Source organism: Ranitomeya variabilis, chromosome 5, assembly GCF_051348905.1.
Source record: "Ranitomeya variabilis isolate aRanVar5 chromosome 5, aRanVar5.hap1, whole genome shotgun sequence".
Taxonomy (NCBI): domain Eukaryota; kingdom Metazoa; phylum Chordata; class Amphibia; order Anura; family Dendrobatidae; genus Ranitomeya; species Ranitomeya variabilis.
Genome location: NC_135236.1, coordinates 441,918,319 through 441,945,839, shown reverse-complemented (window position 1 = coordinate 441,945,839; position 27,521 = coordinate 441,918,319). Strand labels below are relative to the sequence as shown.

The following is a 27,521-nucleotide window of genomic DNA, read 5'->3' as shown; positions in this document are numbered from 1 at the left end:
GCAAATCTCCAGCAAGAGCAAAAATCAGACTGCAGAAGTGAAGAGAACTGGAGTAAAGTTATTTTTCTGATGAGGGCCATTTCAGACTGTTTGGGGTATCAGGAAGGATTAATTTCAACAGAAGAAAAGACCGTTATGTCAACGGTAAAGCATTCTGAGACTAAACTTGTGTGGGGCTGCTTATTCTCCAAAGTACTGGGCTCACTCACAATTTTGCCTAAGAACACTACCATGAATAAAGAATAGTATCAAAAGAACCTACAGGACCAACTTCTCCCAATGATTCAGAAGCAATTTAGTAATGAACAATGCCTTTTCCAGCATAATAAAGACCATGTCATAATGCAAAAATGATAACTAAGTGATTTTGTGAGAAAAACATTGACATTTTTTGTCCATGGCGAGGACATTCCCCAGATCTCAATCAAATGGATAACCTATAGTCAGTCCTCAAAAAGTGGATAGACAAAACACAATAAATATAATAAACTTCAAACAGTGATTAAGCAAGAATGGGATTCCATCAGTCAGAATTTGGCTAAGAAGCTATCAAGTATACCAAGGCTAATTGTAGAAGTTTGGAAAAAATTGTAATTTGTAAATATTGAGTCTTTGCATAAACTTGATTTTACATTTATCTATAGAAGTTTTAAAATGTATAAAATGCTTAGAATTGTGCTCCAGTATATCATAGAAACATCTGACGAAAAGATGTAAAAACACTGAGTAAGCTTTGTGAAAAATATGTCACTCTCAAAATGTTTGGTCATGACTATATATAATGACACAATAGGTAATCATAAATTATTTGGCCTTTTTGTAAAATGTTTGCCCACAATTGGCATCACCTTGGATAAAGTTCCACCAATTTATTAAAGTGGATGAACCACTGCGATAACTTTGGTGTATTTCATGTCTAAATAGTCACACAATAAATAAATCTCTTCCTTAGTATTTTATTTAGTCATCAAAATTCTGGATTACAACGCATAAATAAAGTATGATGGAAAACATTTTTTCATAGTAATTATTATAGACCAGAGCACAACACTTAGCAAAGTCAAGATACATACCATCTACACAAGATGGAGTAGCTCTTGTTGTTCCTGCCACTTGTCCTGGGAAGCATGAGCACTTTACTGTCTGTGACCTTTCCTCTATCTTGTTCTTATTACAGCATCTGTGAAGAGCCACAACTTCACATGTTCCAGTTTTAACATGATGAGCTGAAGAGGAAAGAAGATAAGTGGCTTTTAAAAAAAAATAAAACATTTTATTTACAGTTGAAATAATCTCTGTGGTGACTCATAACTAGAGAACATGTATCCCAAAGTAGAAAGAAATAAAACAAAACAATAAAAATCAATCTTTCAGAGGTTCTAAAATGTCACATTATTCTCACAAAGCTCCCTTTATACCCAACAGACAGCAGAAGAAAAAGCAGATGGAAGGTAGTAACATGTCTGTATTAGACCAAACACATTTGTTTTTAATAAGACCAATGTTTTTTTTTTATTTCTAGCAATTTAGATATTGGAAATGTCACATTTATGAGTAATGAGGAAATCCGCTATCCATAAAAAATAATTATAAATATTACTTTATCAAGATCATATCTGACATTTATGGGGAGACAAACGTCTAATAATTTATTTGTATACTCACCTTTGTTAAGAACATAATATAAGAGGTGACTATTCACAGCTAATGACTGAAAGCTAATACATTTCAAAACATGATTCTTGCATGACAACTAAGCAGTTCAGTCTGCAGAGAAAGGCAGCTGTGAAATTACACATTTCTCTGGAGATTCAGCCATATTTACATCAGACAAGTCCTTCACTTTAAAAAGCACAGTACAACTATAAACAGGGTTTTTAGGTCTTAGGCTACTTTTACACTTGCGTTTTTAGCAATCCGTCTCAATCCGTCGTTTTGGGCAAAAAACGGATCCTGCAAATGCCATCTTTGGTGTGGCATTACTATGACTGCCTGGTCGTTCAGCGTCATAGGGGATATTTAAATGTGCATTTTATGCACATTGCATCCGGAAATAGGGAGAGCATAGTTTGAGTGTTGGGAGAGTGAAAGGAGAATAGGAAGAGTGATAGGAGGTTATAGTAAGCGTTATTTATTCCAAAAAGCTCTTTTAAGAGCTGAAGATTGTGAATAGATTACTTGCTTGTTAGGTGGAGATTTAGTTGGGAGAGATTTAATAGGAGGGAGAGTGAAAGGCAGGCACCTAGGTGTTCTCATTATTGCAAGTACATGCTACATATCTCTGCTATTTTCCACTGTATTGTACAGTAGTTAGTATTAGGAACAGAATGTGGGATTAGGGTGAAATAGGGAGGGTTTCATCCACTACCAAAATATAAAAATCAGGTCTTTGTAGAGGGAAATAATATTAGGTAGTAACAGCATATAAAAAAACATTTTTGGGGGAGCTAAATAATATTCCTGTGTAGCAGCCTATAATTTTTTTTAACCATAAAATAATATTCCTCAGTGCCAGCATACAGTAACATCCATTTTAAAAATTTAATCTAATTCCTCATCTATTGCTTAAATACCTAATATTTGTCAAGCAGTTGTGTGACTGGCCCAAAACCTCTTGAACTACTGAAACTTCACTATTTATCATTAATTTCCCTGAGTCTGCTGTTGACGTGTCTCATAAAAGCAATGTAAAAAAGTCCCCAAAAAATATATATTTGTTTAAAAAATAGTGTATCTTTATCTAGCAGTTGTGCGACTTGCGCAATCCTGGTACAGATAATATTATGTAATAATTTAGCAGAGGCAATAATCTTCATTACTCAGCATTTGGAGTGTGTCAGCAAGGCGATCTAAAAAACAATCCTAATTTTCTACTGGTTTAATAAATAGCGTATCTTTATCTAGCAGTTGTGATACTGGTGCAATCCGGGTACAGATAATGTTATGTGTAGTGATGAGCGAATACATTCAGTACTATTCTTTACTCACACAAATAGTACGGTGTTCGAGCTATTAGCTACTCGGCGAGTAATTTGGTACTTGCCTCGGTATATTGAAGCGACCCGCCCAGCATGTTTGTCGCTTTCTTTACAGCCAATGAAAATGATGGGCTGGTGTTGTGAACTCTGTTTTCAGGCTCCCTCTTGTGGTCTCTGGTGGTATGGTGTGACTTTTGCTTTGGGCTCCCCCTGGTGGCTTTGTTTGTTATCCTGCTGGTCTCTGGCTATCAGCTGGTTCGTTATCCCCTGGGAGGTTGGTTCCTATATAGCTCTGTTTTACTTCCACTTGTTGCCGGCTGTCGATGTAATCAGTGCTACTCAGATTCCTTCTGACTACCTTGCTCCCAGTCCATCCAGGACAAGCTAAGTTTTCCTTGCTCATTTTTTGATCAGCAGTGTTTATCATGTTTTCTTGTCCAGCTTGCTAAAATGTGATTCCCTCGCTTGCTGGATGCTCTAGTGGACTGAGTTTCTCCCCACACACCATTAGTTGGTGCGTGGGTTCTTGAAATCTCAGGATGGATATTTTGTAAGGTTTTTTTTATTGATCGCATAGACCCCTGCTCTATTTTCTGCTTTCTAGTACTAGTGCGCCTCTTTTGCTGAATCTGATTTCATCCCTACGTATGTGCCTTCTTCTTACTTCACCGTTAATATTTGTTGGGGGCTTCTATATCTTTGGGGATTATTTCTCTCGAGGAAAGCGAGGTCTTTCTTTCTCTTTAGGGGTAGCTAGTTCCTCAGGCTGGCTCGGGACGTCTAGGAATTTTTTAGGCACGTTCACCGGCTACCTCTAGTTGTGTTGGATAGGTTCAGATTTGCGATCAGTCCAGTTACCATCTCCCTAGAGCTTGTCCTTAGTTTATTCACTTGCTGGTCTATTCGTGATCCTCAGCCACTAAGGATCATAACAGTACAGCTGGCCTGAAAGTGTTAATTGCATGGCAGAAGCAGGAGAAAAGAAGCCTTGAGAATTTTTTTTTTTTTTTTTGCCGTGTGTCTAGCTGCTGTGGCTAGCTTCTCTCCTCCTCTTAATCTTGGTGTGGCTCTGAGTTCAGCTGCTGACATGGATGTCCAGAGCTTGGCTTCCAGTCTGGATCATCTTGCTGCTAGGGTTCAAAGTATTCAGGATTTTGTTGTTCACAGTCCTATGTCAGAGCCTAGAATACCTATTCCGGAGTTGTTTTCTGGAGATAGATCTAGGTTCCTGAATTTTAGGAACAATTGTAAGTTGTTTCTTTCTTTGAAACCTCGTTCCTCTGGTGATGCCGTTCAGCAAGTTAAGATTATCATTTCCTTTTTGCGCGGTGACCCTCAAGATTGGGCCTTCGCATTGGCGCCAGAGGATCCTGCATTGCTTAGTGTAGATGCGTTTTTTCTAGCCCTTGGATTGCTCTATGAGGAACCTAATCTTGAGAACCAGGCTGAAAAAACGTTATTGGCCCTCTCGCAGGGGCAAGATGAAGCAGAGGTGTACTGCCAGAAATTTCGGAAATGGTCGGTGCTTACTCAGTGGAATGAGTGTGCCCTGGCTGCAAATTTCAGAGAAGGTCTTTCTGAAGCCATTAAGAATGTCATGGTGGGGTTCCCTACGCCTGCAGGTCTGAATGAGTCAATGACTCTGGCCATTCAGATTGATCGGCGTTTGCGGGAGCGCAAACCTGTGCACCATTTGGCGGTGTCTTCTGAACAGACACCTGAATCTATGCAATGTGACAGAATTCTGACCTGAAGTGAACGGCAAAATTATAGATGGCAAAATGGGTTGTGCTTTTACTGTGGTGACTCAGCTCATGTTATCTCAGCATGCTCTAAGTGCAAAAAAAAGGTTGATAAATCTGTCACCATTGGTACCTTACAGCCTAAGTTCATTTTGTCTGTTACCCTGATTTGTTCCCTGTCATCTTACCCGGTTATGGCTTTTGTAGATTCAGGTGCCGCCCTGAGTCTGATGGATTGGTCATTTGCCAGGCGCTGTGGTTTTGATTTGGAGCCTTTAAAATTCCCTATTCCACTAAGGGGAATTGATTCTACACCATTGGCTACGAATAGACCTCAGTACTGGACACAAGTGACCATGTGCATGACTCCTGTTCATCAGGAGGTGATTCGCTTTCTTGTACTGCATAATTTGCATGATGTCGTCGTGTTGGGTCTACCATGGTTGCAGACCCATAATCCAGTCCTGGATTGGAAAGCTATGTCTGTGTCAAGTTGGGGTTGTCAGGGAATTCATGGTGACGCTCCTGTGGTGTCAATTGCTTCGTCCACTCCTTCTGAAGTCCCTACGTTTTTGTCAGACTACCAGGATGTATTTGAGGAGCCCAAACTCAATTCTCTACCTCCTCATAGGGACTGTGATTGTGCTATAAATTTGATTCCTGGTAGTAAGTATCCTAAGGGACGACTTTTCAATTTATCTGTGCCGGAGCATGCTGCCATGCGGAGTTATATAAAGGAGTCTTTAGAGAAGGGACATATTCGCCCGTCCTCATCCCCTCTTGGTGCAGGATTCTTTTTTTGTGGCTAAAAAGGATGGTTCCCTGAGACCCTGTATTGATTATCGCCTTTTGAATAAAATCACGGTCAAATTTCAGTATCCTTTGCCATTGTCAACTGATTTGTTTGCTCGCATAAGGGGGTCTAGTTGGTTCACCAAGATAGATCTTCGTGGTGCGTATAACCTTGTGCGTATAAAACAGGGTGATGAATGGAAAACTGCATTTAATACGCCTGAAGGCCATTTTGAGTACTTGGTGATGCCTTTTGGACTTTCTAATGCTCCTTCAGTCTTTCAGTCCTTTATGCATGACATCTTCCGTGAATATCTGGATAAGTTTATGATTGTGTATCTGGATGATATTCTGGATTTTTCGGATGATTGGGAGTCTCATGTTAAGCAGGTCAGGATGGTCTTTCAGGTCCTGCGTGACAATGCTTTATTTGTGAAGGGCTCAAAATGTCTTTTTGGAGTCCAGAAGATTTCTTTTTTGGGTTTCATTTTTTCTCCTTCTACTATTGAGATGGACCCAGTCAAGGTTCAGGCTATTCATGACTGGACACAGCCTACATCTGTTAAGAGTCTTCAGAAGTTCTTGGGTTTTGCTAATTTTTACCGTCGCTTCATAGCTAATTTTTCTGGCGTTGTTAAGCCTTTGACGGATTTGACCAAGAAGGGTTCTGATGTGACTAATTGGTCTTCTGTGGCTGTGGAGGCCTTTCTGGAGCTGAAGCGTCGGTTTTCTTCAGCTCCGGTCTTATGTCAGCCAGATGTCTCACTTCCCTTCCAGGTGGAGGTTGATGCTTCCGAGATTGGAGCGGGGGCTGTTTTGTCGCAGAGAAGCCCCGATGGCTCTGTATTGAAGCCATGTGCTTTCTTTTCAAGAAAGTTTTCGCCTGCCGAGCGGAATTATGATGTCGGTAATCGGGAGCTGTTGGCTATGAAGTGGGCATTTGAGGAGTGGCAACATTGGCTCGAGGGAGCTAAACATCGTGTGGTGGTCTTGACTGATCACAAGAATTTGATTTATCTCGAGTTGGCCAAGCGGCTGAATCCCAGACAGGCTCGTTGGTCGTTGTTTTTCTCTCGTTTTGATTTCATGGTCTCGTACCTGCCGGGTTCGAAGAATGTGAAGGCTGATGCTCTTTCTAGGAGTTTTGTGCCTGACTCTCCTGGAGATTCAGAGCCGGCTGGTATCCTTATAGAAGGGGTGATTTTGTCTGCAATCTCCCCAGATTTGCGACGTGTGCTGCAAAAGTTTCAGGCAGATAGACCTGACCGCTGTCCACCGGAGAGACTGTTTGTCCCGGATAGATGGACCAACAGAGTCATCTCCGAGTTTCATTCTTTGGTGTTGGCGGGCCATCCTGGAATATTTGGTACCAGAGACTTGGTGGCCAGGTCTTTTTGGTGGCCTTCCTTGTCGCGGGATGTGCGTTCCTTTGTGCAGTCTTGTGGAATTTGTGCTCGGGCTAAGCCTTCCTGTTCTCGTGCCAGTGGTTTGCTGTTACCTTTGCCTGTCCCGAAGAGGCCTTGGACGCACATTTCCATGGATTTTATTTCAGATCTCCCTGTCTCTCAGAGAATGTCTGTCATCTGGGTGGTGTGTGATTGTTTTTCTAAGATGGTCCATTTGGTGCCCTTGCCTAAGTTGCCTTCCTACTCCGAGTTGGTTCCACTGTTTTTTCAAAATGTGGTTCGTTTGCACGGGATTCCTGAGAACATTGTTTCTGACAGAGTATCCCAGTTTGTGTCTAGATTTTGGCGGACCTTTTGTTCTAAGTTGGGCATTGAATTGTCTTTTTCGTCGGCCTTCCATCCTCAGACGAATGGCCAAACCGAGCGATCTAATCAGACCTTGGAGACTTATTTAAGATGTTTTGTTTCTGCTGACCAGGACGACTGGGTTACTTTTTTGCCGTTGGCCGAGTTTGCCCTTAATAATCGGGCTAGTTCTGCTACTTTGGTTTCTCCTTTTTTTTGTAATTCGGGGTTTCATCCTCGTTTTTCCTCGGGTCAGGTGGAGCCTTCTGACTGTCCTGGACTGGATGTTGTGGTGAATAGGTTGCATCAGATTTGGAATCATGTGGTGGACAATTTGAAGTTGTCACAAGAGAATGCTCAGCTCTTTGCCAACCGCCGTCGCTGTGTGGGTCCCCGACTTCGCGTTGGGGACTTGGTGTGGTTGTCTTCTCGCTTCGTTCCTATGAAGGTCTCCTCTCCTAAGTTCAAGCCTCGGTTTATCGGTCCTTATAAGATTCTGGAAGTCCTTGGCCCTGTGTCATTCCGTCTGGACCTCCCGGCATCATTTGCTATTCATAATGTGTTCCATCGCTCGTTGTTGCGGAGGTATGTGGTGCCTGTGGTTCCTCCGGTTGAGCCTCCTGCCCCGGTGCTGGTTGAGGGAGAATTGGAATACGTGGTGGAGAAGATCTTGGATTCTCGTGTTTCTAGACGGAGGCTCCAGTATTTGGTCAAGTGGAAGGGCTATTGTCAGGAGGATAATTCTTGGGTTGTCGCCTCTGATGTTCATGTGGCCGATTTGGTTCGTGCCTTCCATGTGGCTCATCCTGATCGCCCTGGGGGTTTTCATGAGGGTTCGGTGACCCCTCCTTAAGGGGGGGTACTGTTGTGAACTCTGTTTTCAGGCTCCCTCTTGTGGTCTCTGGTGGTATGGTGTGACTTTTGCTTTGGGCTCCCCCTGGTGGCTTTGTTTGTTATCCTGCTGGTCTCTGGCTATCAGCTGGTTCGTTATCCTCTGGGAGGTTCCTATATAGCTCTGTTTTACTTCCACTTGTTGCCGGCTGTCGATGTAATCAGTGCTACTCAGATTCCATCTGACTACCTTGCTCCCAGTCCATCCAGGACAAGCTAAGTTTTCCTTGCTCATTTTTTGATCAGCAGTGTTTATCATGTTTTCTTGTCCAGCTTGCTAAAATGTGATTCCCTCGCTTGCTGGATGCTCTAGTGGACTGAGTTTCTCCCCACACACCATTAGTTGGTGCGTGGGTTCTTGAAATCTCAGGATGGATATTTTGTAAGGGTTTTTTTATTGATCGCATAGACCCCTGCTCTATTTTCTGCTTTCTAGTACTAGTGGGCCTCTTTTGCTGAATCTGATTTCATCCCTACGTATGTGCCTTCTTCTTACTTCACCGTTAATATTTGTTGGGGGCTTCTATATCTTTGGGGATTATTTCTCTGGAGGCAACCGAGGTCTTTCTTTCTCTTTAGGGGTAGCTAGTTCCTCAGGCTGGCTCAGGACGTCTAGGATTTTTTTAGGCACGTTCACCGGCTACCTCTAGTTGTGTTGGATAGGTTCATATTTGCGATCAGTCGTTACCAGCTCCCTAGAGCTTGTCCTTAGTTTATTCACTTGCTGGTCTATTCGTGATCCTCAGCCACTAAGGATCATAACAGGCTGGATTGCAAATCACAGTAACGCCAGCGCTATATTAGGTGTGGCATTATTGTGATTGGCTGGACTTCCAGTGTCATAGGGACTATTTAAAGGCTGCCAGTGCCATCGTGCGCACATTGCAGCCAGAAACAGCATAGAGAGCATAGTTTGAGCGTCAGGAACGTGAAAGTAGTGTAGGGAGAGTGACAGGAGATTATACTGAGCGTTTTTTCATTCCAAAAAGCTCTTTTCAGAGCTGAAGACTGTCAAGATTACTTTTTTGTTTGTTTGGTAGGGATTTAGTAATGAGAGATTTAATAGCAGGGAGGGAGGGTGAAAGGCAGGCAGGCACCTGGGTGTTATGATCATCGCAATTACATGCTGCAGCTCACTGCTATTTTCCACTTAAAATACCTAATATTTGTCTAGCAGTTGTGCGACTGGTGCAATCTGGGTAGAGATAATCATATGTGACAATTTAGCAGGGGCAATAATCTTCATTACCCCACATTTGAAGTGTTATAGCATGCCAATTGAAAAAAATCTTAGTTTTGTATTCTTTAAAATGCATATCTTTATCTACCAGTTGTGTGACTGGAGCAATATGGGTAGAGATAATCATACGTGACAATTTAGCAGGGGCAATAATCTTCATTGTTCCGCATTTGGAGTGTGTCAGCAGGACAATCTCCCAAAAAATAGCCACACATTGCTAGATACAATGAATTTGTACATAAGACCTTTGTAATGGTACTTGTGAAAAATAAAGCCAGTATTTTTTGGTTTCATAAGCATAACGCATTCAAGACACGAAAGGGTGACGTTAAGGGACATGGATGTGGTGGAGCCAGCCAAGGGTGTGTTACAGATCTGATGGTGACTGTATCTTGTTCTACACGGTGTTCCAAATTATTATGCAAATTGATTTAAGTGTCATAAAGATTTAATTGTTTTATTTTTCAAATAAACTCGTGGATGGTATGGTGTCTCAGGGCTCAATGGATCACTGAAATCAATCTTAAACACATGTGATAATTAGTTTTCTAGGTGATTCTAACTAAAAGAAAACTACTTCATGTTCCACATTATTAAGCAGGCCACAGGTTTCAAGCAATATGAGAAAAAAAGGATCTCTGCTGCTGAAAAGCATTAAATAGTGAAATGCCTTGGAAAAGGTATGAAAAAAATTAGATATTTCACGAAAACTTAAGAGTGATCATCATACTGTGAAGAGATTTGTGTCTGAAACACAGTATAGACAGAGTTCATGCAGATAAAGGCATACTAAGGAAGGTTTCTGCCAGACAAATTCATTGGATTAAGAGAGCAGCTGCCAAAATACCATTACAAAACAGCAAACAGCTATTTGAAGCCGCTGGAGCATCTGGATTCACTCAAACCTCAAGGTGTAGGATCCTTCAAAGGCTTGCTGTGGTGCATAAACCTACTATTCGGTCACCCCTAAACAGTGTTCACAAGCAGAAACGGTTGCAGTGGGCCCAGACATACATGAAGACTAATTTTCAAACAGTCTTGTTCACTGATGAGTGTCAAGCAACCCTGGATGGTCCAGATGGATGGAGTAGTGGATGGTTGGTGGATGGCCACCATGTCCCAACAAGGCTGCAATGTCAGCAAGGGGATGAAGGAGTCTTGCTTTGGGCTGGAATCATGAGGAAACAGCTGGTAGGGCCCTTTAAGGTTCCTGAAGGTGTGAAAATGACCTCTGCAAAGTTAATAGAGTTTCTGACTGACAACTTTCTTCCATGGTCTAAAAAGCAGAAACGTGCCTTCAGGAGCAAAATCATCTTCATGCATGACAATGCACCATTTCATGCTGGAAAGACTACATTTGAGTCATTGGCTGCTATGGGCATAAAAGGAGATAAACTCATGGTGTGGCCACCATCTTCCTCTGACCTCCACCCTATAGAGAACCTTTGGAGTATCATCAAGCAAAAGATCTATGAGGGTGGGAGGCAGTTCACATCAAAACAGCAGCTCTGGGAGGCTATTCTGACTTCATGCAAAGAAATACAAGCAGAAACTCTCCAAAAACTCACAAGTTCAGTGGATGCAAGAATTGTGAAGATGATATCAAAGAAGGGGTCCTACGTTAACATGTAACTTGGCCTGTTAGGATGTTTTGGAGTTAAATAGCTTTTTTGTTCAGTGAATGTGACCTCCTAATGCTGCAAATTCCACAAATGAGCATTTTCAGTTCTTTAAAACATATCAAATGTTTAAAAATTCTACTGTGCCTAATAATTTGGAACAGTGCATTTTGAGTTTTTATTCATTTTGGAGATTATACTGTTATCATTGGGATGTTTCTTCAATAAAATTTGGTGTATACTCTAATGGGTGATGACTTTTATTAGACTGACTGTCATTTGCCCCAACCCTTTAGGAAAATCCGAGAAAAATATAGTTTGCATAATAATATGGAACATGGTGTAGGTTCCTGTCTAAATTTGGTCAGCGTGCTACACCACTAACAAACCCAGACAAGAGCGAGGATGTTGTGGGTTGGATGGCAGACAAATTCTCCAGTGTGCTGACAAGCAGCACTACGAAGTCTTCCACTTGGTCCAGTGTCAGCACTGCAGCCAAAAGGCTGGGCCTCTGAATCCTCAACCTAGTCCTTCTTCCTCCCACCATCAAGAGTCCCAGGAGACATATGACCCCAATGCTGGCCACTTTGAAGAACTGTTTACGTTCCCTTGTAATTTGTCAGGACTCTAAATGTGCACCATTAAAGAGGGTCATGAGGAGGTGGAGTGCAGTGATGCCCAAACATTTGAGCACCCAAGGCCAGGAGAAAGCCTTGTTGGGGAAGGTCAATTCATGTCTGAAGAGGTGGAGGATAATCATGAGGCACAGTTGCCATCAGGTCAAACTCAAATCGCAGCTTAGGAGGATCAGATTGAGGATCAGTCGGAAGCCGACGTAGTCAATGATGAGGCCACTGATCCAACCTGCAAAGTGGCACGCCTAGCGAGCACAGCAGTGCAGAGAGGGATGGATCCGTAGCAAGAAAACAGGCAAGAAGAGGTAGTGGTTTGCCCAGAAGTAGAACACAGTCAACTATTCCACAGAGCCCCCCTTTTGGTTAGATAACATGCCAAGGGTGCGCTGTTCCCCCGTATGGCAGTTTTTTTCTTAAAGTCCTTCAGATAAAACATCTGTAATTTGCAGTATCTGCCAAACCAAACTAAGAAGAGGCAAAAACACTGCCAACATGAGCACCACCAGCATGGAAAAGCCCATGGCAGCCAAGCACCCCAGTAGGTGGGTGAAACACCTTGGTACCAAATCTGTGTCTGAGGGTCAAACCACTGCCCATGTTACGGCTTTCCCAAACTGCTGACTGTGAAGCAGGGGCTGATGCCTCCTGCCCACAACCAGAGGTTGCAGACACACAACAGTCAATAATCAAGTCCACTTTATTGTCTCAGCACAGTGTTCAGTTGTCCATGCCCCAGACATTTACCAGAAAGCAGAAATATCCAGCCACCCACCCACAGGCCCAAACGCTAAACACCCACATTGCCAGATGGAAATGTTGCTGTTTCAACTTGTGGGAACTGAGTCTTTCTACGATCTCATGGCGGTGGTAGCCAACAATTTTTTCCTGGTGTGCTGTCCCCGTGTTACATAAGCGCGTGTTGGGAATAAACTGTAGGAGAGATCAGAGCGACTTTTATTTTTATAGGATCGGGTCGGGTTTCACGAAACCAGACTTTCTCAAAAGTCGGGTCGAGTGAAATCGGCCGATCCTATAAAAAAGTCGGGGTCGGCCGAAACACGAAACCCAATGCAGTGCAATGGGATACTATGGTTCCCAGGGTCTGAAGGAGAGGAAACTCTCCTTCAGGCCCTGGGATCCATATTAATGTGTAAAATAAAGAATCAAAATAAAAAATATTGATATACTCACCCTCAGACGCGCCCTGGTACTAACCGGCAGGCTTCCTTCCTAAGAATGAGCGTGTGAATGACCTGCGGTGACGTCGCGGCTTGTGATTGGTCGCGAGCGGTCACATGGACAAGCCGCGTAGTCATCTAAGGTCCTTCACACGCTCATTCTTAGGAAGGAAAGCTGCCGGAAAGAAGCAGGGCATATCCGAGGGTGAGTATATACCTAATAGGAATATACTCACCCTCGGACGCGCCCTGCTTCTTTCCGGCAGCCTTCCTTCCTAAGAATGAGCGCGTGAAGGACCTTAGATGATGTCGCGGCTTGTCCATGTGACCGCTCGCGACCAATCACAAGCCGCGACGTCACCGCAGGTCATTCACGCGCTCATTCTTAGGAAGGAAGCCTGCCGGTTAGTACCAAGGCGCGTCCGAGGGTGAGTATATCAATATTTTTTATTTTGATTCTTTATTTTACACTTAAATATGGATTCCGATACCGATTCCCGATATCGCAAACATATCGGAACTCGATATCGGAATTCCGATACCAGATTCAGAAGATCGCCGACCTCATGGCCGACCCCACACAGGGGTCAGGTCGGGTTTCATGAAACCCGACTTTGCCAAAAGTCGGCGACTTCTGAAAATGGCCGACCCGTTTCGCTCAACCCTAATCAGAGAAATAGGGTCTTATTCGATCGACACAAATTTCATTTAATTCAAATTGCACTAACCAGATAGATCTATTGGTAAGGCATATATATCTCAATGAGGATTCCAGCTGCAGCAGATCCACGGATCCGCAAAAGACCGTATCAATGTGACAAGATAGAGGATTTTGTGGATTTAGTCCGTGCTGCCGATAATGATGAAAAGTCAAGGTGTTCAAATAAACAAAAGTGGTTTAATTCAACGAGTTTCAAACTTCAAATTACCTTTTCCTGAGGACATAACCACAAGTGTACACAGACAAAAGAAAATGGCTGTACAAATAGATCAGATTTTCAATTCTTGTGCCAAATGGGCATGTACGATACGATACGATACGATACACTTTATTGATCTCGTGGGAAATTATGGTATCACAGCAGCACAACTTACATCATAAGAATCATAAAATGAATTACTTAATTGACATGACAGTTTGTTGACAGAAGAACATTATACATTATACATTAGAATAGGACATACACAGCGGGTGAACTGAAAAGTAGAAGGAATAAAGTAGACATTCACCTTGATGATTTAACCCTAATGTTATTGTTGTACATCCCCATAGCAGTTGGCACAAACGATTTCCTATATTTTTCCTTCTTACACCTTAGAAGTATTAGCCGGTTACTGAAGGTGCTCTTCTGTCTCATGAATAGCTCATATAGTGGATGTGCATTATTGTTCATAATTGCCATACACTTTTTCAGAATTCTTCTCTCCACTACCTCCTCAAAAGAGTCCAGATTGCAGCCGACAGCAGAGCTTGCCTTTTTGATAAGCTTATTCAGCCTATTAGCATCAGAGGCCCGCACACTACTACCCCAGCATATGATTGCAAAAAAGATGGCACTTGCCACCACAGACAGGTAGAACATTTCTAACATTTTGCTGCACACATTAAGAGACCTCAGTTTTCTTAGGAAATACAATCTGCTCATCCCCTTCTTGTAGACAGTCTCTGAGTGGCATCTCCAGTCCAGTTTGCTGTCCAAATGGACCCCCAAATATTTATGACTCTCCAGTGATGTTAGCTTGGCGCCAGATTTGAAAATTTGTTCTATTTGTATAGCCATTTTCTTTTGTCTGTGCACACTTGTGGTTAAGTCCTGAGGAAGAGGTCATTTGAACCTTGAAATGCATTGAATTAAACCACTTTTGTTTTTTTAACACTTTGACTTTTTATCATTACCTGCAGCGCGGACTAAATCCACAAAATCCTCTATCTTGTCATAAGCGCGTGTTGTACACACGGTTAACCTGGTGGAGACTGGAACAGAGGCTGAGACTGAGAGAACACACATCTTACCGACACCAAAAAAAGCGGGCCCTACTTCCATCAAGTTTTCAGTCTCCTCGTTTTCCACTTCCTGTCTCTCCTCCTCATCATCCTCAGCGGAACTTGCCTCCCCATTACTCCCCAGCTGGTAAATCTGCAGCACTGCCTTGGCAAAGTGGCAGCACGCTCTGCTGAAGCTCATCTATTTAGGTGATAAAGCTTCCAACACAGCAGAGCTGGTGAAAGGGATACAAGAACAGACCAATCAGTGGCTCTCCCTGCTGAACCTACCACCAGGTCTGGTTGTTTGCAATAATGGGCGTAACTTGGTGGTGATGTTAAAGCTCGGCAAGCTTGTACACGTTCCATGCATGGCCCACGAGCTGAACTTGGTTGTACAGCAGTTTTTAAAAACATACCCTGACTTGCCTGACCTACTTGCCAAGGTACGCCGTGTTAGCTCACATTTCCGAAAGTCATCTCAGGCTTTCACCGGACTAGCCTCACTGCAGCAGCGCTTTTATTTGCATTGTTACCAACTGATTTGTGACCTTCCATATGTTGGCAAGCCTTAGTAAGCAGCAGAGTGTAGTCTCTGAATTCCAGCATCTCAATGACTGTCAGAGTAACACTCATCCCCCACACAACTGCCGAGTGAGCATGAATCGCTGACCTATGTGAGGTTCTTTAAAACTTTGAGTACTGCACCAAGATGGTGAGCACTGATGACGCTATTATGAGCGTAACCATCCCACTGCTCTGTCTTTTAAAATTTTCACTGCAGATTCTGAAAGAGGAAGCTTTGAATGCCAAGCAGGTGTCTATGGAGCAAGATTGTACAGTGCCTGATACCACACAGCCCAGTCTCATACAGTATTCTCAGGCAACATTGGGTGATGACGAGGAAAAGGTGGAGGATGAGAAGAAGGAGGAACAGGATTTTTTGATGTGCGCTACAGAGGGGACTCCCAGTCCCAGATTTATGCCTGTCCTGAAATGATGACCTGAAGAGGAGGAGGAGGCTATGCATTGTGAGGAGAAGAGGATGTTTAGTATTCTTCCTGGTGAGGACAGTGAACATTTGACTATTTGTAGTCAGCCACACATGGCAGAGTTCATGTCCAGATGCCTTTCCAAAGACCCTAGCATGAAAGACATTTTGTCCAGAATTAAATACTGGCTGTGCACCTTTCTTGACCCATGGTTTTATTTGCCGAGATTCTCCCGCTGCTCAGGATGGATCTTAAGCCTTGTCTGGCTCTGCAGTCTCTCATTCAGCTTCGACTGCTGAGAGTGCTGCTCAGCAAGGATGTCAGTCCCAGGGCCTTGCCCAGGATCCTAATGTATGCGCAATTACTGCTGGTTCTCCAGCTAAGCCTAAGGTGATTACTTGTATACACATGCAGCATTATGCTCTGGAGCATAAGTCCAGATTTCCAATACTGAGCATGTCCATGATGTGGCGTCTTCTCATTGGTGCTTGGACGTCAGCTGCTCTGGTGATGTGGCAGCTTCAGATTGGTCCACAGGCATGGTCCTGTTTGTCTGGACATGAGGTTAAGGTATAAAAGGTTTTCAGAGGCGCACGCCGGTGCGCTACTATCAACTTATGTTCATGTGTGTATGAGCTTTGCTACTATGCTGTCTGTGACAGCATGTGCTCTGGGTCGGCTGTAAGCCAATAGAATTCCGGCACCTCCGGAGAGGAGTTTGTTTGTATGAATTCAGGGCTGGCCTATAGCCACTAGAATTTCAACACCTCCGGAGAGGAGTTGTTTTTAGTGCGGTTGCTGACTGTATGACCACTGTATGCTACCTGCTCCGTTAGTGAGCTTTGATCCTCTGTGAGGTTAACAGGGATCGTGTCTAGCGTCATATCTTTCATTACTGTGTGCAAGTGACACAGTTCTATAGCAGAGCATCTGCTCCGTTGCTGTTTGCGAGTGACACAGCTATATTTCAGGGCATCTGCTCCATTACTGTGTGCGAGTGACACTATTGCGTGTGCTGTTCACTCAGTGACGTCTAACTCAGTGAGAGCTAGCAATCACTCACTGCGTTCTCCCCCATTGTATACATTAGCTGCAGTTTTACATCTCTGCACCCCGGGTGGCGAACGCACTTTATTATTATATCTTATTTAGTGTGTTCCGCCAACCCTAACAGTATACTAGTGCCAGGGTCTGGCTAGCAATGTTGGGCGATCAGCATCTTCAAGAGTACGTCCAGCAGCCTGAGAGCAGGTAGACCACTCTTGAGTGGTCATCTTAAGCTGTGGATCTTGCTGCAATGGTAGCACAAGCAGCCACCGAAACCACTACTAAGGTTAATGCTGTGGCCCCTTGTTTCCTCTGTTCCATGTTTTTTGCTGCCGAAAAAGTTTTCCGGGGACAGCAAGGCTTGTAGAGGGTTTGTTAATCAGTGCTCAATCCACCTGGAGTTACTGGCTTCACGATTCCCAACAGAACGTACCAAGGTGGAATTTATAATTTTCCATTTGTCAGGCAGGGTATTGGAGAGGGCTACACCATTATAGGAATGAGATGATCACCTGATCTTTAGCGCCACTCATTTTTTGGGGGCCCTGAAAGAGGTTTTTTGGGAGCCACAAGTAAACCATGATACCGCACTCCAACTCCTGGCTTTATCTCAGGGTTTGTCTTTGGTTAGTCAGTTTGCCATCAAATTTCGGACTTCGGCTACCGAGTTGGAGTGGCCAGATAAGGTCCTGATACCTATTTTTTGAAGGGGCTTCGCAGATCATATCAGGGATGCTTTGGCCACTAGGGAGATACCAACTACCCTGGAAGAGTTAATATCAGTGGCCACTCGCATAGATCTGCAGCATGCTGAGTGTAATTTGGAGCAAGCTCATACTAAATCAAGGGTTCTGCTGGCTCCGAACTTAGCCAATCCCATGTATCCCCCAACTCAGGTTCATGACTTTGTGGAGCCCATGGACATCTCTGAAGCAGAGCCAATCTGCCGCTCTGTGTGCCCGCAGCCGACTTGTTTTGCCTGTGGGCAAGTCGGTCACTTTGACGATAAATGCACTAAGCGTCAGAAAGAGCCACATCATCAAGTGGCCTTGGGGAGAGCTTCACTAGTTCCTGTTGAGGTGTCATCCAAGTTGGCTTTTGGGGTTTCTCTGATGTTTGGGTTGGCTACTCTCACAGCACAGGCTTGCGTGGACTCCGGGGCTGAGGGCAATTTCATGTCCACTACATTTGCCCAACGGCACGCTATCCCATTAGTAATGCTACCTAAGCCTATTTCTTTTCGGGTAGCTAATGGGTCCATTTTGTCAACACCGATTTCCTATCAGATTGTACCCCTTACTCTCACTGTGTTTCCAAAGCATGGATGAGGTACTTCTAAGGCTACCTTGGCTGCGCCTCCATTCCCCCCAGATTAATTGGGCAACGGGAAGCATACAAAAATGGGGCAGTTTCTGTGAGAGTCTGTGTCTGAAGGCCCAGGTACCCCTGGGCAAGTTCTGTGTACCAGCTGGAGCTTTAGCCGATCAGTAAAAACATCCATGCCTCCCAGTGTCTGACAGCTTTTAAGCATGGCAAATGTCACCATGGAGGAGGTGTTAGAGGGGGGGTAATGTTAGGCGCTGGGATTCTTCCACTGCTCTGGATGGATCCCAAGCCTTGTCTGCTTCTGCGGTCTCTCATTCAGCTTCGACCACTGTGAGTGCTGCTCAGCAAGGATGTCGGTCCTGGCGTCTTGCCCAGACTCATGCTGTATGTGTAGATACTGCTGGTTCTCCAGCTAAGCCTATGGTGATACTATATAATACTGAGCATATCCATGATGTTGTGTCTTCTCATTGGTGCTTGGACGTCAGCTGCTCTGGTGATGTGGCAGCTTCAGATTGGTCCACAGGGAAGGTCCTGTCTGTCTGGACTTGAGCTTAAGGTATAAAAGGTTTTCAAAGGCGCCCGCTGGTGCGCTAGTATTAACTTATGTTCATGTGTGTATGAACTTTGCTACTGTGTGGTCTGTGTCAGCATGTTCTCAGGGTCAGCTGTAAGCAGTTAGAATTCCAGCACCTCCAGAGAGGAGTTTGTTTGTATGAATTCAGGGCTATTTTATTTAGTGCATTCCGCCAACCCTCACATATGGTACAAGGATACATTTCCGTCTCATGTCGGAGGCAGAGGTGCCATTTTCAGTCCATGTATGCCAGGGATCCTTTGTGGAAGGCTTGCTAAAATTTTTACCCTCAGACAACGCTGCTGGCAGAGGTACCGGCTTTTTTCACCCACAAGAATTACAGGGTAGGGCCACAAACCCCAGGTGCAACTCGGGGGGAAGGGAATGTCCACCAACTGGGCCATTTTCATGACAATGTCCCATCAGCAAAGGCTATCTGTGGGTTTCACTATGACCATACCAGTGTCCTTGCTTATTCTTCAGTGCCATTTAACTATTGGTTGTCCAAATTCCACATTTGGCCCAACCTCTCCTTTTATGCCTTGGATGTGCTGCCATGCCCTGCCAGTGTGTTGTCTCAGAGGGTTTTTAGTTCGGCTGGTGCAATCATAACCGATAGGCGCACACACCTGTCAATGGAAAGTGGAGACATGCTGACTCTTGTAAAATTGAACAAGGACTGGATTTCCTCTGACTTTGCAAGCCTTACGGATGACCGCAACGTAATGTAAAAACAGCCCCAATTATTTTTTGAGAAGTTGTCTTAACATCCATCCCTTACTATCCAAAACCATTTTGCTCAGGAAATCACCTCCTCCTCCTGCTTCTGCAGCAAGTACTTAGTGGTCATGTATGTATACCCCATATTGCTAATGTTTTGTACTTTGTGAAAACTTGGCACATTGTACTCCCTATCAATTGCCTTTCTGACACACTCCAACAGCAGAGTAATGAAAAGTATTGCCACTGCTAAATTATCATATAAGATTATCTCTACCCAGATTGCACCAGTAGCACTGCTAAATAAAGAAATGCTATTTTTTAAAATAGAATTTTTTTTATTTTCAATTGCCTTGATGACACACTCCAAATGCGGAGTAATGAAGATTATTGCCACTGCTAAATTGACACGTAACTAGTGATGATCAAATAGTAAAATATTCGAATTTGGGAAAAAAGCTGAAATGGATGGGAAATAGTTAAAACTAATGGTAACGGCATGGAAAAGATGCCTACATGCCTTTCTGACTCACATATGGTATCTGGGAATAATGTTGTCAGACTATTGCACCTGTTTTATGGATTTTTAAAAAGAGCTACCAAACCCAAACATTTTTTTAAAGGGAAAAATGCTAAGAAACATTATTTCCTTCATTATTTCGCAGCAGCTCAGTCACCAGTGGTTCTCAGCCTGGACAGTTGCATCTGGGCACTGTCCATGTTGAAAACTATTAATCCCCCAGACATGGATTACGACATGGGACAGAACGACCGACAGGTGAGGGATATCGTTTTTTTTTATTTGAGTTTTATTACAGAGATCTAGGGCTTCGGTGGAATTAGGCGTTGGATGAGTATAGCTGTGTGTTAGGGGTCGAGTTCCTGCTTCTGCACAGGGGGAATCTCGATCCATCTCCGCTGCGGTCTCCCATTCTTCTCCTGCCACAGTGGAGCCTGCTCAGCGGAGGCATCGGTCCCAGCGTCATGCTCAGTCTGACACTGTGCGAAGGGTTACTGCTGTCCTTCCAGCTTCTGCCATTGTGGCCAGTACTGGTCAGCAGCGAGCAGACGTCTTTGGGACTAAGTCCTACTTTTCCTCCTCTGAGCATGCCCAGGGTAAGATCTCTCATTGGAGATCAAGGGTCACATGCTCAGGTACTGCAGCAAATCCTATTGGTCCTCTAGGAAGGTCCTGAAGGTGTTCAAGTCTGTGGAAGTCTCTCATTGGTCCTTCTAGGAAGGTCCTGTACTTGCTGCAGCTATAAGAGGTGCGCATGACCGCACGGTCATGCGCTAGTATCAATTTATGTACGAGCTCAGCGCCAGTGTGGTCATGTTTGTGTGTGTATTCAGGGACCCGGCTGAAATAAGCCCCTAGAATGCTGGCACCTCCGGCGAGGAGTTTGGTGTCTGTGTATTCAGGGACCCGGCTGAAATAAGCCCCTAGAATGCTGGCACCTCCGGCGAGGAGCTGTGTGTTTGCATTTGACTGCATGACCACCATCTGCTCTACTAAGTAGCTGTGTTCATCTGTGAGCCAAACAGGGCACAGCGTTATCCTTGCTAACAGACTCTGTGAAGTAACAGAGTCTGTTTATATTACTAAATTGTACAGCCATATCTAGCTGCAGGTGCTTTCCTGCACGGTGGATCCCGGGTTGCGAACTCACCAAGCTTCTTCTAATAAATATATATATTCGGTGCGTTCCGCCAACCCTAACACTGTGTTTGTTATTTTTAAATAAAAATGTATTTCTAATAAAGGACTTTATTCTTACTGTGTCTTTATTTACCATATACTTTACAAGACTAAGACACAAAGGGCACCGCTAATTCATAATTGAACTGAAGGGGTTCTCCTAAAGCATGCTGCATAGCAATGGAGAAAATAGAAGAGAAAAGGATGCATGCTAAAAAAATAGGGAACTTCCAGGAAAATATATAAAATTTGAAATTTATTAATGTAAATAACAACAAATCATGTGCAACGAGAAAGACTCATAAAACATTTAAAAACCAAATACAGGTTCAATAGCTGGTTATGCCCTTGATATGGCAAGAACCTACCTCCACAAAAGTTCACAAAAATCCAAATCGCAGTATATTAGTATATAATACCAACAGAAAATTTTCATATAAACAAAGATTCATGAAAAAATAGAACATTGATATGTACTCTTACTAAATGGTTAAACCTATAGATGCGCAAAAAAACACACACAACATGAAGACAGTAAAAGTCTAAATAACCCTATTCACAACACCATCTCAGTATTTAAGGGATAGCAGCTGTGACAGAAATACAAAAACACAGCTGGTTGTGGACTACCAGAAGATTTAAACCGTAAAGTGATTATCCCAAAAGAAAATACAGAAGGGAAAATAAGAAACAAAAAATAGAAAAGCTATTAAGAGCAAGAAAACCTTGCAAGCAAATAAAAAATATTTGTGAAAAAATGTCAGGGATCAAACCTGCTGGTATTAGGGTATTAAGATGTAAAATTCCTATTTGGAGCCATTTTTGCCAGTAGAAAATTTGTGGCGGAGCAAACCCCATGTGTATTGCTAGCTACATCTGTGGCACCCCAGGATTCCGGTTGCCACAGTGGCATTGCCTCCCTCAAAGGGGGTGATGTCATGCCTGGAAGCAAGAAGTGATCCCCATAGCAGGTAACACTAGCATGCAACACTTTCCTGACTCCAGACCCAAAGGGGGAGCTCTAAACCCAGTTTCAGGGGAGCTGCTCTATAAGTTCTGGTCTGAAGACAGGGTTAGGTAGTTAGTCAGAGAGCAGACAGAGAAGAGAGAGGAAGTCAAGCTGTAGATAAGCTCACATCAGAGCCAAGTGCTAGAGACTGGACGCCGGAGTTCGTGGTTGTGCGGGTACTGAAGTTCAGGTCTGTCCATGCATCGGGACACCTGCATCCATGGTTTAACTGGTTCTACACCTTGCCTCCTGATGAACCGTATGATGGGGAAACGCGTCGAGGCGATTGGCTGGAAGCTAAGTGTCCTTGGGCTAACACCCTTCTTTGCTTTCCTCTGAATCATCCATCAGTGCCTATAAAACTGCATATCGCTGAAAGTTTTGATGTCAGCTATGATGGACCATCTATCATTACTTGAACCAGGCTTTAATTGTTTGGTGATATGACCTCCCCCTTGTTTATTCTTTATCTATTTTTTCTGGAGTCCTATGGAATATAGGCTATGTGTATCTATGAAGTGGCCATCATAGCCAACACATTATAGGATTCTTTATAGCTACTGTATACGCAAGTGCATTGTTTAGCTATAGTCTATTTCTGGTTATTAGTAATATATGCATGGGGGAAGTAAAGTATTTTGTGCATTATAACCCTCTTTTTACCTAGCGCTTCCCTTTCATTTCTTTATTATGCTTATTGTTTTCCCACCTATAGTTTGATAGGAACAAATAGGGCTAGCTGGGGATAGCTGCCTTTGAGTGGGGGTGCCAAAAAAATCGCTTCTATCAGGGTGCCAACCTCCAATGACAGGAAGGGACAGCAGCCAAGCGCAGGGATATTGCTAGGTTATGTGCATGGTTAGATCTATTGTGTTTCACTGGGATTAGGTATTTTTAATGTTTACATTAATTAAAATATATTTTTTAAGGGACTACATGTTACACATACTACCGGAGATTCATCATGGGCTTTACCAAGATAGCCGCACCTCTGCAAGACCTCCTAGTCGGCCAGTCCAAGAAGACTAAGAACAAGAGTTCTCCGTTCGAGTGGAACGACAGGCTAGAAGAATCCTTCACTCGGTTGAAGTTGGCTCTTACAGGAGATGAAGTCCTGGCCTATCCTGACTATGAACAACCATTCATACTTTACACAGACGCCAGCAACGTGGGATTGGGAGCAATGTTGTCCCAATTACAGAAAGGCAGAGAGAGAGAGTGTTTGACTATGCCAGCAGGAAGCTTCATCCCACTGAAAGAAACCCTGCCAACTATAGTTCCTTTAAGTTGGAGTTTCTCGCCATAGTCTCGGCTGTGACCGAGGAATTCAAATACTAGCTGGCTTCAGCAAAGTTTACCGTCTTCAAGGACAATAATCCACTGACTCACTTGGAAACCGCAAAGCTAGGTGCACTGGAACAGCGATGGATGGCCTGGCTGTCAAACTACGAGTTTACCATCAAGTACCGAGCGGGACATAAGAACTCTAATGCTGATGTGCTGTCCAGGATGCCCAATTTACCAGATGAGGAAGAAGATCCAGAAGCACTCGAATAAATCGAGCTACCAGCTTTCCACCGCCCAGTTGTGGCCCAACGCTCCCAGGGGGTAAGGAACAAGCACTGCATCGTGCAAGAGGCCACGTTAAACCCATTGCCCCACCATGAGTGGGCAGAGACACAGGATAGCAATCCAGCAGCCCACCTAGTAAAGGAGCTACTGACCCAAGCTGATTCGCACCCTTGTCCGGACGCCCCACAAGAAACCCAACAGTTGTGGAAAGAGAAGGGCAAAGACCTTGCCCCGGGAACAGAGCAACCGATGGCCAGAGAAGTTGCCGGGCTAGGTAGATGTATACAACCATATCCCTGTAAACTCTACCAACTGCACTCCAGCCTACCTGATGAATGCAAGACCTGGCAAGTTACCCATCGACTTGGATATGGGAGTTTTAACACCTGAGACGACATCACTAGATAAAGACTGGGATACATAATGGCAGCAGCAATACCTCAAAGTGCAAGAATGTGTAGAGAAAAGTTTGTCACAGGCAAGACAGAGACAGGAAAAGAGCTACAACCAACAAGCTCTGGCTACTCCTTTAGTACCTGGAGAGCAGGTCCTCAAAAGGAAAAGGAGGATACACAAACTAGATGATCAGTGGGAGGCTGAACCGTACACCATCATGCCTTCAAACTGCGATAACACCAAGGTGTGCCTCATTAGTAAAGATGGAGGAGAAACCTCAGCAGCAGTATCAAGAGATCATCTGAAGATATGCCCTGACCAATTAAGAAACAAAGAGGAAGATCAAGATGCCCCTCAACCTATAGAAGAGGAGGAAGAGAAAATCCATACCATTCTTGGAGACTTTCCCCAGTCATGGACACAGGTAAACCAAGCCATCATAGTACCTGTCCTGATCTTTCCCCAACCTACTGCACCTGAAGCAGCAGAGACTCTAGATCTGTTGGCTCAAGCAACAGATGCCACACCAGCAGCGGAGCAAGAGAATCTACCCCCTGCTAACAGTGAATCTGTCAGACCCATAGTGAGTCTAAGAAGTCACAGACAGTTGCCCAGTTTACCAATACAATGCAGGGCTACAAGTAGCACAGACACTAGTGGTTCCACAACAGCAGACACATCAGACCAGGCTAGGCCATCAGAGGTACCTGTACTGCGTAGATCCACCCGTAGTACCAAAGGTCAGATCCCAGCCAGGTATAGGGACTAAAATGCCACTGTATTAGTAATGTAAATATGTTGAAATGTATAAGTTATAATTGCAACCATTAAGCATATGAACATACAGAGACTCTGTAAAAACTTTTGAAGCATTCCATTTTACTTGTTGAAGGACAATTGGGCCACAGGACTATGAAGTCAGGACCTTCATTGTATATAGTTCCCATGACCTGACATAAATATAAACCATCGGCGTGGCTGAAGAGCCAGGTAAAGTCAGGTCTGGAGTCCCGTAGCCACGCCCAGGAGCAAAGCAAAGGTGGGTTGGGGCTGTTCCCACTGAGGAAACTCAAAAGTCCTTAGGGCAACACAAATGGACCAGTGTTGCCCTTAGGAACTTAATTGACAAATTCTTATCGTTATCAAGGTTTTTGTAATTTTTCATTTTTCAAACCTTGTAATAGCTACAACTGTTCATTTGTTAATATGTTTGTTTCATGTTTTCTCAGTCCGGGAGTAAAGAATTTCACTAGGGGGGAATGTGGCACCCCAGAAATCCAGTTGCCACAGTGGCATTGCCTCCCTCACAGGGGGTGATGTCATTTGTGGAAGCAAGAAGGGATCCCCTTAGCAGGTAACACTGACATGCAACACCTTCCTGACTCCAGACCAGAAGGAGGAGCTCTAAACTCAGTTTCAGGGGAGCTGCTCTATAAGTTCTGGTCTGGAGACGGGGTTAGTTAGTTAGTTAGAGAGCAGACAGAGGAGAGAGGAAGTCAAGGAGGAACCTGAGGATTGGAGCTGTAGATAAGCTCACCTCAGGGCCAAGTGCTAGAGACTGGACACCGGAGTCCATGGTTGTGTGGGTACTGAAGTCCCGGCAGCTAAATCTGGAGGGCAGGGGACAGCAGGTATCCTGACCCATCACAACATCTGAAGGCAAAGCAGCAGCTTAGAGCCCAGAGATGCCCCAAGGAGTGACATCTGTGAAAGGCTCAAGCTGCTTGCCATACAGACAATGACTAAAGAACAAGAAGGAGCAGAGGACTGAGCACAGCTTTAGGCAGCAAGGACCTCAAAATACAGCGCAATAGGGAGGCCTACTCTGATCTCACCTGGTTAGGTGGATCCCAAATTGCTTCCAGGCTGTCCGGATCTCCTTAACCATCTGTAATCAGTGCCATGGACTGCACCACAAACTGTGAGTAAAAGTGTGGAAACTGAACCCTGCTGTGTCCTCAGAGTTAGGTACTGCACCATCCACTCTGCACTACAATCATCACTACTATCTTTCACATCCTAAAACCCTGGGACTTAGCTCTACCTGTGGAGAGCTGTACCACCTCTGCTGCATCACCATCAGCCCCAGCAGTTCTTTAAGCAGCATCGGCTATCCCTTGCCAAATACCACAGGTGGCGTAACGAACAATTCCCCTATAAACTATTCCCCTTTCACTACATTGACTATTTTATTGGACGCCCAGGGCCATGGACTGGGTCACTGCTGCTGTGACACTTCCCCTTTAAGAACCCGGTACCCAGTATCCCCATGGCCATGCAAGGTGCTCCACATCCGTGGCTTCTTCAGGGGAAATGTCTGCTTCATGCTGCACATGATGAATATATGTACTTTGCCAGGGGAGAAAAGACAATTAGTCACATATGAACAATAATTATCGGTTGATGGAAGAGGAAAGAGAGCAAATCCATTCAGCTTGACCGTCGCCATCTTTTTAGCTTTCAAAGAGCCCAGGGACAATAAAGTTGGTTGACGGTAAAATTTTGCGCATGCATGAAAAATCACGTTTGCGCATGCACTGTATCGAGTAACAAAAGGCATGCCGTTCACATGCGCCATATGGCTAGCGATGGAAGCGATGGTTCACCTGAGCCAGGACCCCTGCACAAGTCTAAAGCACCAGTGCACAGGGGCCCACGCATAAAACCCATGTGCTAGCGCACAGGGAACAGCCGACGTCGAGATATAGCCTATCAGGCAAGTCAGAAGATTTTTACCAATACATGGTAAGAAGTCATATGAAATGGAAAAAGTATATAAAAAAATAATTATTTCTTAATTCGGCTGCACTCTTGTTAATTGAACAAAGAAAATAAATGATCCGCTAATGAAGCAAGTTACAATTTAAGAGACAAGTGCAGAAAATCATAAAAAATCAAGCAATGAATCATTTCTTCAATTGTGTCACAAGCATATCCCAGCCACATCAAGCTTGTCTAAAGATTATAGATTGTGTCATACAAGAAATGTGTATAAGATTAAAAAGACAAATGCGTCAGAATGAATGAATTAAAGTATGTAAAGTGAACAAAAAAATTGTGTATGTGAAAAAAGTGATTATGAATAAAGTGTATGCAGAATAAAAGACGAAATAATGATTGAGTGGAATACGTGATAAGTGTCTATATGACTAAGCAGAACGTGTTGCTGATACTGTGAGAAAAAAAAGTGTGAAAGGGAATTTTTGTTAGAGGTGTGAATAGTTAAGTGCAAAAATGTGAGAAAAATGCAGTTGTGTGAAAAGAATTAGTACCTTTGAATAAAGATCAACATTACTGCAATGCTGAAATACACTATTTATTAATATAAAACCAGAATACATTATATTATTAGGTAGCAAAATGCATTCAAAAT

General features: G+C 43.8%; 1 protein-coding gene across 2 annotated transcripts in view; it reads right to left on the bottom strand.

Annotated features, from left to right (window-relative positions):
* The window catches only part of TAFA2 (TAFA chemokine like family member 2), a 504,871-nt gene that overhangs the window by 17,916 nt on the left and 459,434 nt on the right, over positions 1-27,521 (bottom strand). For both annotated transcript variants that reach the window (XM_077265374.1, XM_077265373.1), the window contains exon 4: positions 1,074-1,226. In XM_077265374.1, coding sequence (XP_077121489.1) covers positions 1,074-1,226 — 153 coding nt within the window. The remainder of the gene's footprint in view (positions 1-1,073; positions 1,227-27,521) is intronic.